This window comes from Ixodes scapularis, unplaced genomic scaffold (genome assembly GCF_016920785.2).
Source record: "Ixodes scapularis isolate PalLabHiFi unplaced genomic scaffold, ASM1692078v2 PGA_scaffold8__174_contigs__length_109621045, whole genome shotgun sequence".
In the NCBI taxonomy this organism is placed as follows: Eukaryota; Metazoa; Arthropoda; class Arachnida; order Ixodida; family Ixodidae; genus Ixodes; species Ixodes scapularis.
This window is the reverse complement of record NW_024609883.1, coordinates 80,672,656-80,688,151: the sequence shown is the minus strand read 5'-3', so window position 1 is coordinate 80,688,151 and position 15,496 is coordinate 80,672,656. Positions and strand designations below refer to the sequence as shown.

Genomic DNA, 15,496 nt, shown 5'->3' with positions numbered 1-15,496 from the left:
GGGTGGATGTTGCTCGTAGGCAGCTTTATTTCTCTATTTTACTCAGAATGTGTTATACAGCTGGCTCTTACCGCTTTTGTAGTGAAAGAGTGACACGTGAGTGCTTCATCAGGATTCGTCTTGAACATCAGTCCCACCCGAACGCCGATGCGGCACTCGTGTCCTGAGAGACACCATGCACAACAACGTTTGCGCCGTCGAAGCACAACAGGCCTACTAGGTTGCTCTGTGCAACATCACCCCAAACCAACACACAATACATTCCATGTAACTACTGCCATTTTCATGATGGTGAAGGAAAGGCGTGAATTTTTGTTCTACGGGTGTAGGCATGATACTAGACATGGCTTGCAATTGACGTCGCATCAGCTGCCAATCTCAAGGATGTTTCTGCTTTGTGCATACCTCCTGCAACGTGCATGTTACACCACCGAATTTGTTTTACTTGGTACGAAGGAGCAGAAGTGACCGTTGGTATGTTGCAACAACATTGTGTGCAAGCCACGTGTAGTGACGACAATCGGGCTTTAGCAAACAACCCCCGCGTCGCCTGTCTCCGACAGCATGGGTGACTCCGACGGACCCTGCTCGGTGAGGGACATCATCTACCTCAACCTCTTCGACGAAGTGGTGCTGGACTTGCTCGAGGACGACAGGGAAAGGTTGAGCACGGTACACCAACGGCTTGAGAGGAGGTGGCTGGGAAACCTCAAGGTCCCCTTCTCAACGCTCTACCTCAACTCCAAAGTATGAATCCCCGCAGCAACGCAGAGCCAGACGAGCATTCCAGCGAGCATGTTTCCTTCTTTGCACTGATGGCACTGTTCTTCTTTCATTTATTGCATTGTACCGTATGCCTTTTTTTAGTGCTTGAATACAACACATATGTAACAAAAAAACACATCCCCCCCTCAATTTTTATTTTTATTTTTTGTGCAATGTTTAGGTTGCGAGATTAATTTTGAGCATGCTTCTATTTCGTGCATCCGTTTGAAACTACGCGTCAAAATAGAAGCATGTATTGGAATCTATCCTCACTCAAATTAAGTCTCGCGGCGTAAATATTGTAGAAACGTTTGTCGGTTTTTTGGGAGCGAATGTTTGTTTAGTGCCATATGCATCCTATCAAACACCAAACGCAACACTTTTTTTTTTTCGAGTTTGGTGTTCCAACACTTATGTTAGATTGTGAACCGACTGCGTTACAACCCCTCACGTTACACTATGACGTGTAGCACAGGCCTCGGTTGCCGTAGCAACCACCTCGTCATGAGCAGTCACAAGCGGCCACACTGCGCTCGGTCACACTCAACCGCGAATGTCTAGACCAGTCGCGAGACGACTTTCAGGTCCCGATTCGACGTTTGAAATGTGCAGCGGCGGTTACAGCCGGTACCACTCTTAACGGCACATTCTTCTGCCGACACGCAGATTGAGGGAACATTCAGGCTGGACACGCCCCCCGTGCTGCTCGGCTACGTCCACGAGGTGAAGCCGTGGGCTCTGATTCATGACGCGCCCTCAATGTGCACCTACATTTCTTTCTACCTGACCATCGAGCCGGGCCTCCAACCACCTGAAGTTTTGAGGGCTTGTGTAAGTGCTCATTTCGTAGATGGAAAACCACTAAAGAGGCTTACTTTAAAAAAAAATAGGCATGTGCTACGACTGCCAACACCAGCTGTTGCACTGTTGAAAGACGTGCTTTGGGAGATTCGCTTTTAGTCAACGTGCTTTAGGATATATATTTGCTCTAAGGGCTGTGCTTTTAGTCCGACTGTGGTGAAAGTCACTTGTCCGACTCCGGAGCAATATCTGTTTCTACGCTTCAATGACTACTATAGCGCTCCCCCCCCTTTCCTCCTAGATTGAGTGTCCCGTTTTCTACTTCGAGGGTTATGGTCATCCTATAGCTTTGGTGGAACCTTCTGGGTTCTTTTTCATCTCCACTGTACGATCTGTCACTGAAACATATTAAATACAGTAAAGTACTATCGATTGCATCATAGCAAAACGAAGAGGGAAGCTCAGCGCCCCCCCCCCCCCCCCCCCACAAGTCAATTCCTTCTCCCACTTACCCCCAACCAGTGTGAAAGTACCGAGCCATCACAGCTGGTGCAGAGCGCGGAAGAGTGGCAGAGCGCGCTGCACACCCAGCATCCGCAGCGGTTTGTGAAGGCCCTGGCAATGGATGCCTCGGGGAAGTGGGTCTTTGTGCCGAGATTCCTGAGGCCACTCGCGCCACCCGAGGAGCTCTCGGTCTTGGCGGCGCGCCGGGCGAGCTCCATCATGGAGGGGCCACCACCCAAGGACGTTATGGTGCGTACAAGACAGACCAAGGAGTTGGAGAACATGTTATTTTAGAGCGCAGCTCTTAGGCGCCCGTTTCCGGCTTGAGCGGCGTTGCCGTCGGCGTAACCGCGTGGTGCATTATGGGTAAATTTCCCCGCTAAATCTAGCGGTAAAATTTTTCCGCTAAATTTAGCGGAATATTTTCCCCGCTAAATCTAGTGGAAAAATTTCCTTGCTAAATCTAGCGGAAAAATTTCCCCGCTAAATCTAGCGGAAAAATTTCCCCGCTAAATCTAGCGGAAAAATTTCCCCGCTAAGTCTAGCAGAAAAATTTCCCCGCTAAATCTATCGGAAAAATTTCCCCGCTAAATTTAGTGGAAAAATTTCCCCGCTAAATTTAGCGAAAAAATTTCCCCGCTAAATCTTGCGGAAAATTTTTCCGCTAGATTTAGCGGGGAAATTGTTTTGGGGGTCACGTGACCCCAGGTCACGTCACCCCCCCCCCCCCCCCCCCCCCCCCCCCGAGAACACGTCAACTTCAGTAGGCTTCCCTCCTCCTCCTCAAGAGCTGCGCTCTAATTCGGTGTTACAGAGAGCTGTAAACGGCTTTCATTTTTTTCTTATTATGTCATTCATTCTTTCACTATTGGCTTGAAAAACTTTTGACAATGTAATAAATGACCATTTCTCATAGATAGCGTGTAGTACATTTGATCTTGTAAATACTACAAAGCCTTGGCTCTAGTGTAGTTCCAGGGTCACCTCATAGATGGCGCTAGTGTACCAGCGCATTCTCTCGTCGTAAGAGGTCGCAAGAACTCGGTCATAAGCACACAAGCGTGTGAACATGCCTTACAATATGCAGGGGATGTAGCAAATCGTTTGCTTTTTCTTTTTCTATACAGCGAGCATGTTTGTCTGCTTTTTGAACAGAGGTACAGTGATGTTACAGCGCAGTTCCGATTGGAGGACCTAGTGGGTAGAGACAGAAGCCTTTGTGCCTACGTTGTGGTCAACTTTCTTGCTGTATGTTTGCCCTTTGGGTCCCACAGAATCCGTGTTGAACGTGTCATTTTTCATTTTTGTGTTTTCAAAGAGGGAAATAATATTAAATGGTTGCCATGCCAGTTCTGTAGAACCTCTTTCAAAAAGACTTGTATAAAATGCCAGAATTAAAAAAAAAATTCAAATAATTCTTTATGTTGTAATTTAACAGAAAATTAAACTGGTTCAATTAATTTTATTTTAGGTCTTATATTTACTTTTGCAGCTTGTAGGCATGTTGGAACAAAAGAACCATAGATATTACTAGACTATTGAACGAGGTAAAACCAGTTTGCAGGCCATTATTTTCTTTTGGGTGGTTTGTCTAAGAAAGCATAACAACACCCCAGATTTTCTGCAATGCAGATCTTTTTAGGCTCCTCCCCTCCCAAATTGTAAAGATAAAAAAGGAAGGGGAAAGGACACTAAGAGATTTGGACACTGCTTTGCATGCTGTCTGTTTGGGCGGTGATTTAAACTCTCGGAGGAGGAACAAGCAGTCTGGTGATTCGCAACTCAAAAGAAGTCGAGGATTGGGGAATGCGTGGACGGGGACAGACGTAGAGGGATTTCAAGGGTCTCACTTGCCTCCCTTTCATGACCAGCTGCCAGTTTTTAAGGCGAAAGCCTTACTTGTCGCATTATGCGAAAAAGCGTCGGCATTGTGCCCGAAAGATGGTCACACCAATACATCATCAAGCACATGCTTCAGAAATAAAACACAAAGAAAAGCATAGGAACGCAGATGCTTCGTCACGGAAGCCGTTGTGAAGCCGATAGGGTTCGCCACGCCTGTGCAGTGGGGGAGCGTAATGTCACCGCCGGAGTGCCTTGTGAAAAAGAAGACGGGGTGCGCTGCTTGTAGGAATGTGCTGCATGTAGGAATGCTTTCACATTCCTACACGTAAGCAATCTTAAGTCTCTCTGCTGAATTTTATTAATTATTTAGGTTATTCCTGTCTTCTTTTTGTGTCGCAGAGCCTGGTCGCACGGTTTGTGTCTCTGATTCCGACGCTGTCGGACAGCGTGTTCTTCCCCGGCCTCTGCGACATATGGAGCACTTGCGATGTGAGTGTTGGCTCCTTGTCTTTCTTGACTGCTTCAGACACAGGTTTTGTATTAGAGCAGTAGCGTTATAGGGCCAACCAGCACAAAATCTGTAGGGTGGTCAGTTTGTAGCCGCTAAACGATCTTGAAAAAAACGTCAACCGGTGCCAGGGGTAAATTTCCGGTCACCAGTGTGGAAGCGGAGTGCGCTGCTGACTGAGCTACGGATCCAGCACGCAGGAATGGGAGGAGCAAAAGCAGGTGGTGTGAGAAAGTGTGCAGAGTGGAAAGGGCAAGACAGAGTGTTGCAGAAACAGGTGGTGTAGGAGGAGCATGCAGAACGAGGAAAAGTGGACAGGGCAGAAAGCACACTTCCCTTCTCTTGATGACCCAGACAATACAGTGCAAAAGCTTTGTATCCAAGTGAAGCTGAAGGGAAGCATGCACAGCATCATAAAGAGACAATGGTGTGGAGTAATCTGTTTCTTTACAAAACCCTGCCCAAGGCACCACTTGAACTAAGAGCACCACCCACCCCAGGCACTGAAAGACTAAGGCTCATCCTGCCCTAGGCATCACCTGAACTAAGAGCACCACCCGCCCTATGGAGCTACAGCATTTAAACTCATTTAGCAGGTGTCCATTGCATGGACTAGACATTCCTACCTTCTTGCAGAACAGACGGACGCTGGTAATTTATGGGAGACACTCTTTTAATTTGGAGGCATTAACGTTCAGACCCAAAATATACTAAACTGCACCAAGACAGAATTGAGAGCTCAACTACACGGTCACACGGGCTGAATCCTATGTGGTGGGTCGGTGGCTTCGCGTCTGGCGGAACGAGAGCAGACGGCAGAGCCACCACCCCGTCGCCGCCATTTCGGCCCAGAGTTCCACCTCCTGGTCAGTGATGTCATCCCAAGATACTGGCTCCCATCAATCAAAACTAAAGCCACTAAGTAAAAAAAATGCAACAATAAACTTGTGTGTTTTAGCATATTCTATGTTCCATTTTATTGTCAGTAGCGATGTCATTGACAGTATCTAGAGTTGCTCTCCAGCTTGACAGTCCACAAAAGCTACGTCTGTCAGTAGTTGAGACGCCGCGACGACGGCGATACTTGCGTTCGCTCATACTTTTTGCCGGTACTTCTAACGCCAACCGCCAGAATCGCGACATCCGACACCACAACTTTTCGGCTCCTGCGACGTCATTTGTCACCACTTTGGGACCACTTTCGATGTATGGGTGGGGATAGGACGTTAAACATGCTGGTCGGGAATGTGTGTCAGGTAACGTAATGCTGCCGAGTGTGTATCTTATGCAAGTATACGTTTTACACCTCCAAATTCATTTCTCTTGGCGAGAACAAGTACGAACGACCAACAACACGGTGTGATGACATCGGGTGCAAGCCATGTACAGGGTGTTTACAAACACTATTAAAGCATACAATTTTTTGTTTTTAAATAAATTAACGAACAAAGTACATTGAAACTTTTCATGAAAGTGTCTTTAGGTGGTATATTTACCATACTCAAAGTTTACGAGTGAGGGCTCTAGAAAAAAAATGTAGGCCTAACAGTTCTGCTTTTTAATGTGAAAGCATTAACTGTCCCATGGAGCGAGCTGACGTCATCGGCTTGAAGCTCGAAAATGGCACCTAGTTTCCGCAATCCCAAAGGAGCGAAGTAAAGCTGATGAATTTCGCCTTCGGTTCCATTGGTTGGTGTGCGTCGATGGGGTTCCCATTGGTCGCTGCATGCGCTCGTCAGTTTCCACGACCGCTCACCTCATGGTGCTGCGTGTCCATTTAGCGCGCCGTTAACACGGAGCGTTCAAAGTCACGCGCACTGACCGGCGACGAAAAATATGCAGCAAACGAAACAAAGCAGACAAGCGGCTATCGTGCTTTCACATTCACAACTCATAAGAAGTACATAGGTGAACCTCAAGTTTTTTTCTCTCGTGCACAGGGAGGAAAATGCAGTAAAAACCGTCTGGCTGATGCTGCTGCTCGCGGATGGCACCACACACGCTCGGATGTGCTGGAACTGATTTCGGGTGTTTGTCTCAAAAAAGCTTTCACATCTGCTCTACGTCGTGCCACCTGTGAGTAGCAGCGCCAAGCAGACGGTTTTCGCCATTTCCTCCTCATGTCTAGGAAGGAGTGGGATTTTTCGGACTTGCCCGTAAAGTTCCCAAAAAACACCCACCTAAATTAAAGAGATAAAAGGTAAAAAACATGAGGTGGGCCATCTTTGGGGATGCCACAGCAAAACTTTATAAAATATTAATGATAAACACCGGGGCACCCACTACAAGTCACGTGACGCGGGAACTGATACTCCAGATCGTAAACACCGCAAATTCGCGTTTCACGATGCAATAAACACGCGGGAATTCACTACGAACTCCCGTGTCACGGGAAAGGATGCCGCAGGTTGCAAATGCAGCAGATTTGCTTTTTACCGTGCAAAGGATCCGCTAAAACTCACCGAGAACTCGCATCTCACGGGAACAAATACTGCAAATCGGGGACGCAGCAGATTCAAGTTAGGTAGTTTAATGGTGCAACAAACACGCAGGAACCTGCCACAAACTTGCCCGTCACGTGAACCGATATCACGCACGCAGATGGCGGATGAAAACGCGGGAATTCGCTACAAACTTGTATGTCACGGGAACAAATACCGCAGATTGCGTACGCAGCGGAATCATATTTTACGATGCAATATACATGCGGTACCAACTCGCATGTTACAGGAACCGATATCGCGCGCACAAGTCGTGGACAAAAACGCGGAGTCCTTGACAAACTCTCAAGTCACGGGAATGGACACTGCAGATCGCGGACGCAGTAGATTCACATTTTACGATGCAATAAACACGTGGGAGTAACTTGCGTGTTATGGGAGCTGATATTGCGTGTGCGCAAATAGCGGACAAAAACGCGGGAACCCGCTATGAACTCACTTATCAGACGTACCAGTACAGCTGACGGCGCAGTGAATGCGATTTCCATCAGATATCGCGGGACGTTCGACGGGAATCGAGGGGGTGGGCGATGTTTCGGAATTTTTATGTTGCAGATATTTAGCCAGAAAAACGTGATGAGCGTTCTCTCTGAAGCGGACATTCTCTCGGAACTTTACGGTAGATTTTGTTTTCTAAAACCTATGTTTTCGAAATATTTGTACAATAAATGTGCCACCAAAGACACCTTTGCAAAAAGTTTCGTTGCACTCAAGTTTGTTTGTTTATTCATAAAACTTTTTTTTTTTTTTTACGCCTGAAGAGTGCTCAGAAACGCCTCATAACGACACCACTTTTTGAAATTTCAGCAATTCCTGCAAGTCCTGGTGGGCGACGAAGAAGAGCACGCCATCCTGCTGTGCAACTTCTTCCTCCATTTGGGGAAAGAGGCCTACCTGCTGCTGGGCACAGGTATCCCCGAGGGACAGACCGCGTATGTCCTGACCCGCGAAGGGCACAGCGGGGGGGTCTCCATCTGGAATGCGGTCACGGGCAAGCGCTACAGCGCCACCGACAGCTACGGCCCGCTCCAGAACATCGGCTGCCTTGTCGGGAGGGACAACGTACGTCACCATGCCGTTCTCGATGCCCGTTTTAGCGGTCGCAACTAAAGTACCATTTTTTGTCCAAATTAGTATGAATCAGCCGGAGTGAATGCATGAGTCCATATCGAAATAATAATACAGTTGAACCTAGATCTAACGAACACCGATCTAGCAAAATTTGCGATTTAACTGAATCTTTTTTTGTCTCCTTATCTTGCTTTTATTGAAGACAATGTATTATTTTATCTCGATTTAGCCGAGTACTTTTGCACAGCAGTTTTGATTTAACAAAGACTTTGGAAATCGCACATACACAAACCAACAACCTCCGTGTGAAAAAAAAAAAAAAAAATTAACAGAAACAAACTTTATTGTTGAAAACTAAGCATAAAAATATGCGGTCTTTATCTTTTTCACAAAATAAAAAAGTTCACACCGGTGGTGGTGGTAGTGGTGACGACGATGATGAGTAGTCTCGTAGCCTCTGCCTTTCGTGGAAAAAAGAAAGTTCGCCATCACATGCACCTACGCCCAACGAACTAGAGCTTTTACGCATCTGCAACAACAAAAATCATTTCATGCCTCAAGTGTTGCACTGAAAGAGGTTGTGTTCTTGGAACAATCAGTGGTGCACCGCCCAAAAGGAAAGTCCTGTCGCTCGACATCAAGGCGAAAATAATCGCTGAAGTGACGAATGGCAAAAAGAAAGACAGTTGCCGAGAAATACTTATGCAATTTCGCAGAGTTCACTTTTGAAGTTGAAAGACAGCATTAGGGCTACCGTAAGTGCCAGTGGTTGCTTTCCCGACTGCAATCTCTCCTGCGGTGCGAGGCACTGCTCCCATAACCATGCAAAATGAGGGTCGGTGAATTGCTTTCTTCTGTTACCGCCACATTTTGTAGTGGAATCTTATTTGTAAAGTTGTAAACGCTTACTTGCAAGATGTGGGGCAATTGGAGGGTTTTGGGAGCCTGGGAGACCAATTGTAATGCTGAAAAACAAAAACCTTGGTCCAACGAAATTTACGATTTAACAAAATATTCGGCTTAAAAGACAACTCGTTAAGTTGAGGTTTAACTGTATACAGAAGCCTACATAAAGAACTTAGTTTAAGATAGGAAGCAAATTTATTGTACAATTATTTCTCTATATATCAGTTCTATTTCAAATGCTTGTACCAGCATTATGTGCTTAGTACTACACTTCTGTGCTGTAAAACTAAGCTGCAGTGATTTGGAAATGTTTTTCTGCATTGCTATGGCAAGGTTGCACTGTTATGCGTTTCTTGAACTGTTTTCGGGCAAGTGACGATAGATAATACATAACAAATCATGCCTATCACTCATGTAGTCTCGTCTTTTGTTTCTTGGTCATACTAATTTTTTTTTTTTTAATATTCACAGGTACCAAATATTTTATTTTATTGTGTCTCTCATAAACAGATCTGGGCCAACGTTCAGAAGCACGAGCACCCTTCAAGATTGTCGTACAACTTGTCCAAGGCTAACCACTGGAAGCCGTTTTTTCCTAAGGGAAAGCACCAAACAGAGCTCGACTCCGTGCAGGTCAGTATAGACAGTTACGACTAGAAAAACGTTTGACAGCAGACATCGAAAGACAACTTCTTAACTCCCCTCGTGGTGTAAGGAGAAAAAAGTCGGGCATTCCCTTTGGCTGCGCACGCCGTAGTTGCACCGCGCGAAGATGAAACATTATGCATCGCCCTTTCCGCTCGTTGTTGAGCGTCAACATTACACCCTCGTTTCGCCACTCAACAACATTGGGGGAAACCTGCACCTTCGCTCACATCGTCATCGCAACAGACTTTTCCCCTTGGCGCCACCGTGCCAAGGCTGTACTCCGTCCCAGAAGCGAGCGCGGAGACAATGTCCGACTTCTGCGCGGCCCCTGTAAGCGAACGCCTTCGACGTGGCCAACCCGCAACAAACGTTTTGCCGATTTTGTGCTTCGTACCGCAACAACGTCCCACTCGTTGTAACCGGTGACGTCGACGTCAACTTTGGCGGCCGCAAGAACAAGCGGTTCTGCAGCCTCGTTGCGGCGGAATTGGGCTTCTGCGTGGTGTTTGACGTCGGTGCACCGACAACTCGTGCCGGCACCAGTTTCGACTGACAATGACATGCGCATCTATGTCTTGCCTTGGCTGCTTACTTTACCGATAACCGAGCACTCGTAGCAGTCGTCGGTGGCGCCCACGACACCGACCCCGACAGCAGTGCGCATTAACCACTTTGCAACTCCATCCTTGGGTACATGGCGACGGCATTTTGCCCGCATTGCACGAACATACCACAGCTGTCACTCTTACTTCTTCGCACATTGTGGGCAAAAAAGAGTGCTCCTCTTTTTAATGTTGGCACAAAAAAATGAAAGCCGTTTAGAACTGCCTGTAACGCCGAATTAGAGCGCAGCTTTTGAGGAGGAGGGAAGGGTACTGAAGGGAAGGTATACCCCTTCTCCCTCCTCCTCACCTCCTCATCCTGTCTGCTACTCCTCCCTCTAGGCGGCGTCACCGTCGCCTCACAAGGGTCACGTGGCCTCACGGGGGTCATGTGATGTCGCCAAGGTCACGTGACCTCACGGGGTCACGTGACCCCTGTGAGGTCACGTGACGATGACGATGACCTGATCGTCATCGTCACTGATGATGTCATCAGTGACGTCACTGATGACGTCATCGGCATCATTGTCACTGATGACGTCATCGGCATCGTCACTGATGACGTCATCGGCATCGTCACTGATGACGTCATCAGTAACGTCACCAGTGACGTCATGCATCTCATAATGCACCGCGCGGTTACGCCGACGACGACGCCGCTTAAGCCGGAAACAGGCGCCTAAGAGCTGCGCTCTAATTCGCATACATGTTGCAGAATACCGGGGGAGTGCTACCCCACTTTCACTGAACCTGGGTTAATCTAGGCATGGGTGCTTGTCCGGTCAAATTGGGCGCTTAGCGTATAATTTACAGAATTCCCAAGTTTGGGAGGTGTTAATACAGTAAACTCTCACTTGAGCGAATGTTGGTTTAACAAATGTTTCAGAATGACTAACTTTAAGGAAATCCCCGGCAGTTTTCCTATGCATTCTATGCAAAAAATGTTTCAGTTAAACGAATGAACGAATTTCGGAATAGCGAATATTTCAGTTCAACGAACTTGATCGGTGGTCCCAGGAGTATTTTTGCAATCTGTTCAACGAAGTTTTGTGCTCTGCAGTGCTGGCGTAGCCGATGCCCGCTGCCCCGCCGATGCCCGCTGCCCCGCCGCTGCCGCCTCTTCAACGGTGGCGTATCATCGCTGGCGTTTACATGAGTTAGGTTGAGGAAGTTAAAAGCATGAAAATATGAGGTCCTTGATTAGTACCGCCTGTATAAGCACAACCGATTTAAAGCCAATTAGAAAAATTTAATCTTTGGATCAAATGAAAATTTCATCAAAAGCCAATTAGGAACTGAACCAAGAAAAAACTGGTCACCACCACGAAAACGACCCAGGAGAGACTGACGGAAAAGAGGGGAGAGAGGGCCCCACAGACCCTGAACCCCGCCCGACCCTGCAAAGGTGCCATGAGTGTGCAGGACAGTGGGTTTAACGAGACTGCAAGGAAACTAGGCGCCAAAGAGCCCCGCCGCAGTGATCTTTGCTATCCCACGACTCCCCAGAGGAGCCCCAAAGTGAGGGCCCCTCAGCCTTGGGTAGGTTTGTGGAGTCACCACTTTTTATGTCGACCTCCCCCTCAAAGAAGCCACCCCAAACAAGGGGCTCCCCTTTATCAATGGGGAAGGCTAGAGGAACCACCCCCTCTTTAGGAGAAGCCCCAGAGACAGGGCTCCTCCCCCTAGGCGAGGGGGAAAGCTGGCATTCACAGCACTGCCGAGGCAAAGCAGCGGTGCAGAAGACGAAATCGAACCGCGTGGTGTTTGTTTTTTCTTTGTCATCGGTTCCGTTCGGCCATTTTAGTTTTGGGTAACAACGGCAGGACGACAGTTTGTGCATCCACTTTTGTAATGAGTACGGCAAAACGGAAGCGGTTGTCTCTATCAGACAGGCTCAAAATCTTTCAGTGTCTGCACAGTGGTCAAAGGCAAGTGGACATTGCGAAGGACTACGGGATTCTACTGTCGACTTTGGCAACGATAGTAAAGCAAAAGTCGAAGCTTGAAGGAGAAACTGCGTTCAATCCCAACAGGAAATGACTCTGCATGGGATATTTCGAGCCAGTGGACGATGCCGTTGCGGTATGATTTCGTCACAGCAACAAGCTGTGCCAGAGGAAGGGCCAAAAAACATATTCTCTCTGAACAGCTTTGTTACTTCATGCGCTGAGTGCCGGTGCAAATGGAATTATTTTTTTTTTCAAATTGAGAAAGGTAGCAACGTAACTGTTATGCACTTTGTATATATCTATGTACATGACTCATTAATTGCATTTACTTTTGACACAATGTATCCTGTGCCCTATGCTGTTCCACATTCTAGTGAATATATTCAGTTTAGTGAACTTTCAGTTAAATGAAGTATTTCCTTGGGTGCCTTGAAGTTCGCTCAATTCAGGGTTTACTGTAGTAGGCGCTTAAACAAAAAGGACGCTTCCACGGTTTTTGTACGGTAGTAGTTTGTTTTTATCTGCTCACACCATGTCCGAATGGAAACTCCTTTCCCTGATACCATTTCCTATGCAGATAACTTTCTTAATGCTATTTAATTATTTTAATGGCATATAGCCTGCCTTGGACAATTAACAGCTGGAAATATACGCTAGCAAGTTTCAATATTTGTTGATTTATTTTAGTTATCAGATTTCTTAAAATTTCAAAAATTAAATTTAAATTTCTGAAATTTTAAATTGCAAATTGAAACTTTGGCAAGGGATGACCACGTTTGCAGCTGCTGTCCAAAGGTTGTGCTAGCTGCACCACCTTTGAATAACCACCTTTAGATGTTGGCCAAGCTCAATTAACATGTAAAAGAAGATGGTTTTCATGTAATAGTCACCCCCTTTGAAAAAAAAGTTTCGAATTAAAAACAAGCATTTTCTATAATGTACATAATGGATACATCCTTTTCTAAATGCCTGCAAACCAGAATGAAGGTTTGTAAATTTTTTTTATATCCCTAGTTTGTGTAACATACGAAACACTCCACTTTTAGAGTTACCATGCCTGAAGTGGAAGTCAAATATGCATGAACAGTTAGCAAGCAGGAATGTGTAGTAAACCAGCTGTAGGCACTGGTTAAGCTCATTGTTTAATAAAAAAGGGAGGTGCAGGAACGACTGTTTGTTCTTTTGAAGTGTTTGATACACAGCTGCTGCTGTATTCTTCTTTCAAAGCCGAGCGAACTTGTCTACGAAGCCACGGATCCCTCTTACGTGGAGCAACTTCAGCAGAAGATTGAGTATGTCCTCAAAGAGAGCATCATGAATTGGAGAAAGAGGTTTCGAACATCCTGGAACCGCTATGCCAGCCAAGTTCTCAGAAAGATACTTCCAAGGAAAGTCTGGTTTTGTTTCCCCCATCGCTTTGCAACAGCCTTTGACGCAGTTGTGACTAGCGCTGTTTTCTGTGTCCTGAAAGTACATCTCTCTTTAGACTGGAATCCATGGCTGCCAGTCTGTCGAGCACGGACGACATCCAGGAACTTTCGGAAATTTTGGCAACCTACAAGGTATATGTCGGCGTCCTATGCATAGCACAACAGTAATGTTTAGAAATATTTTCCTGTTTTCATTGATTTAAAGTTTAGCCAATCGTAGCGTACGTGCTAGCAGTACCATTAGCACATATGCTACGATTGGTTCCTGGCGTTCTCTTCGCCCCAAACATTTACAGATTGTGCATTGATTTCATATGTCAATTGCCGTCTCGCTAAGGGCTACTTAACTCGTACAGCTGAGCGCTGTCTTGGTGCTGAATCAGCACTGTAGTAACAGCGGTGATGCGGTGCTGCCTTGAACGTAGCAGCGTTGTCTTGAACATAATTAGTAATGATGAAATGCTGTATCAGTGCCAATCAGCACGGGTACAGCACAAATTCAGTGCTGCATTAGTGATAAATTAGCTATAGTTTCAGTGCTGCCTTAGCACTATGCTATATGTGTGAACAGGCCTTAAAGAGGCAATTTGTAGTGCAATTTCGATACTCGAACCTGTTGCAAGAATTTGCACATACAAAAAACGAGGGTGGAAGCTAGCTGTGAAGGTGAAACGCGGAGACTTGAACAGAGGCTCGGTTTTTCTAGAGGACGACGCACACATGGGAAAGTCTCTAACACAGCGGCTGTGTTTGAGACGTCTCTGCATTTGTGTTGTCCTTTGTTTCAAACTACCCAAACTAGCTATGTTTTCCGAGTATCTGGGTTCCATTTTTACGGAACACTATACTAAATTCAGAATGGCTATGGAGAAAATGGCAAATGAAGGGGATGTCAAAATCAGTGCTCAGAGTTGTCAACGCTTTCCATTGGCACGTCACTGCCAGGCAGACTTGCACGTCAAGGGGGCAGTCTATAGTTGGTTACAAGTCAAGAAGGTGGGAGAAGCTCCTCCCACAAACATAATGCGCCCGTTTCAAATCCCTCCGCATTCGAAAGAAGAGTTAACTAAAAACGCTCCTTGTTCCGCTTCAATGGATTCCAACTTGTCTCCGATCCCACTTTTGAAGAAAGCGACCTTTGTGTTCATCCGAGGGGGAACTGAGCCCCTGAAAGCAGTCTTTGTATCCATAAGAGGGGGAACCTAATCCCCGAAAGTCGTATTTGTTTCCATCAGAGGGGGAAAACTCTAATCTCCCTCTCGTGGCTTCCACAATGCTAAGTAAAAGTTGAAAGATAAAGCAAATATGTACAGGAGGGCAAGACCCTCCTCGCGCGTTGGCCGTGACGTCACGGAAACGATGGGACGCTATTGGATGCGGAGGTGGTGGAGGGATATATGGTTCCCCTTGAGGGGCGTTCGCCGCTACCTTCTTGACTTGTAACCTATAATAGAAAATGCAGTATGTCACACATTTATGTTGTGGTGCTGAGCGAGCCATGAAGTGAGCTTCCACATCGTTCCCTTGACACCATCAGTTCTACTGTCCAAACAGCGAATTTGTACCTGCCACTGGAATTACTTTTTTAGTGTTGCCAATAAAAACTTCTAGTTTGAAAGAATAAAAAATATAAACTGGTAACCAGAGTTGAAAATATAATTCATAAAAAAATTTTATTTTTGGCATAATATTCAGGGGACAAGTTCAGCCATATCTGTTCATTCTAAGACAAATCGGTGCCCAGGAAACAAAGATGAGTGTACCCCTTTAACCATTTTACATGATAGCTGTTATCCACTTTTTCACACCACTCAAAATGACATAACTGTTGCAGTTGTAAGGTGTCCGTTGTCCATATTGCCAAACGTGGGAAAAGGGAATCCCTAAAGCCCACCACGGCTTTCTCAGGATTCGATCTCGGGTTTGTCTATTGTGAGGTGAGCGCGCTACCTCAAAGTCACGCCAG

At 46.3% G+C, this 15,496-nt stretch overlaps 1 protein-coding gene across 1 annotated transcript in view; it reads left to right on the top strand.

Moving 5' to 3' along the window:
* The window catches only part of LOC8034879 (coiled-coil and C2 domain-containing protein 2A), a 29,386-nt gene that overhangs the window by 12,754 nt on the left and 1,136 nt on the right, over positions 1–15,496 (top strand). The window contains exons 7-14 of the mRNA XM_029976897.4: positions 564–747; positions 1,432–1,596; positions 2,089–2,319; positions 4,315–4,404; positions 7,732–7,986; positions 9,412–9,534; positions 13,328–13,488; positions 13,587–13,662. Of these exons, the coding sequence (XP_029832757.4) occupies positions 564–747; positions 1,432–1,596; positions 2,089–2,319; positions 4,315–4,404; positions 7,732–7,986; positions 9,412–9,534; positions 13,328–13,488; positions 13,587–13,662 (1,285 nt within the window). The remainder of the gene's footprint in view (positions 1–563; positions 748–1,431; positions 1,597–2,088; positions 2,320–4,314; positions 4,405–7,731; positions 7,987–9,411; positions 9,535–13,327; positions 13,489–13,586; positions 13,663–15,496) is intronic.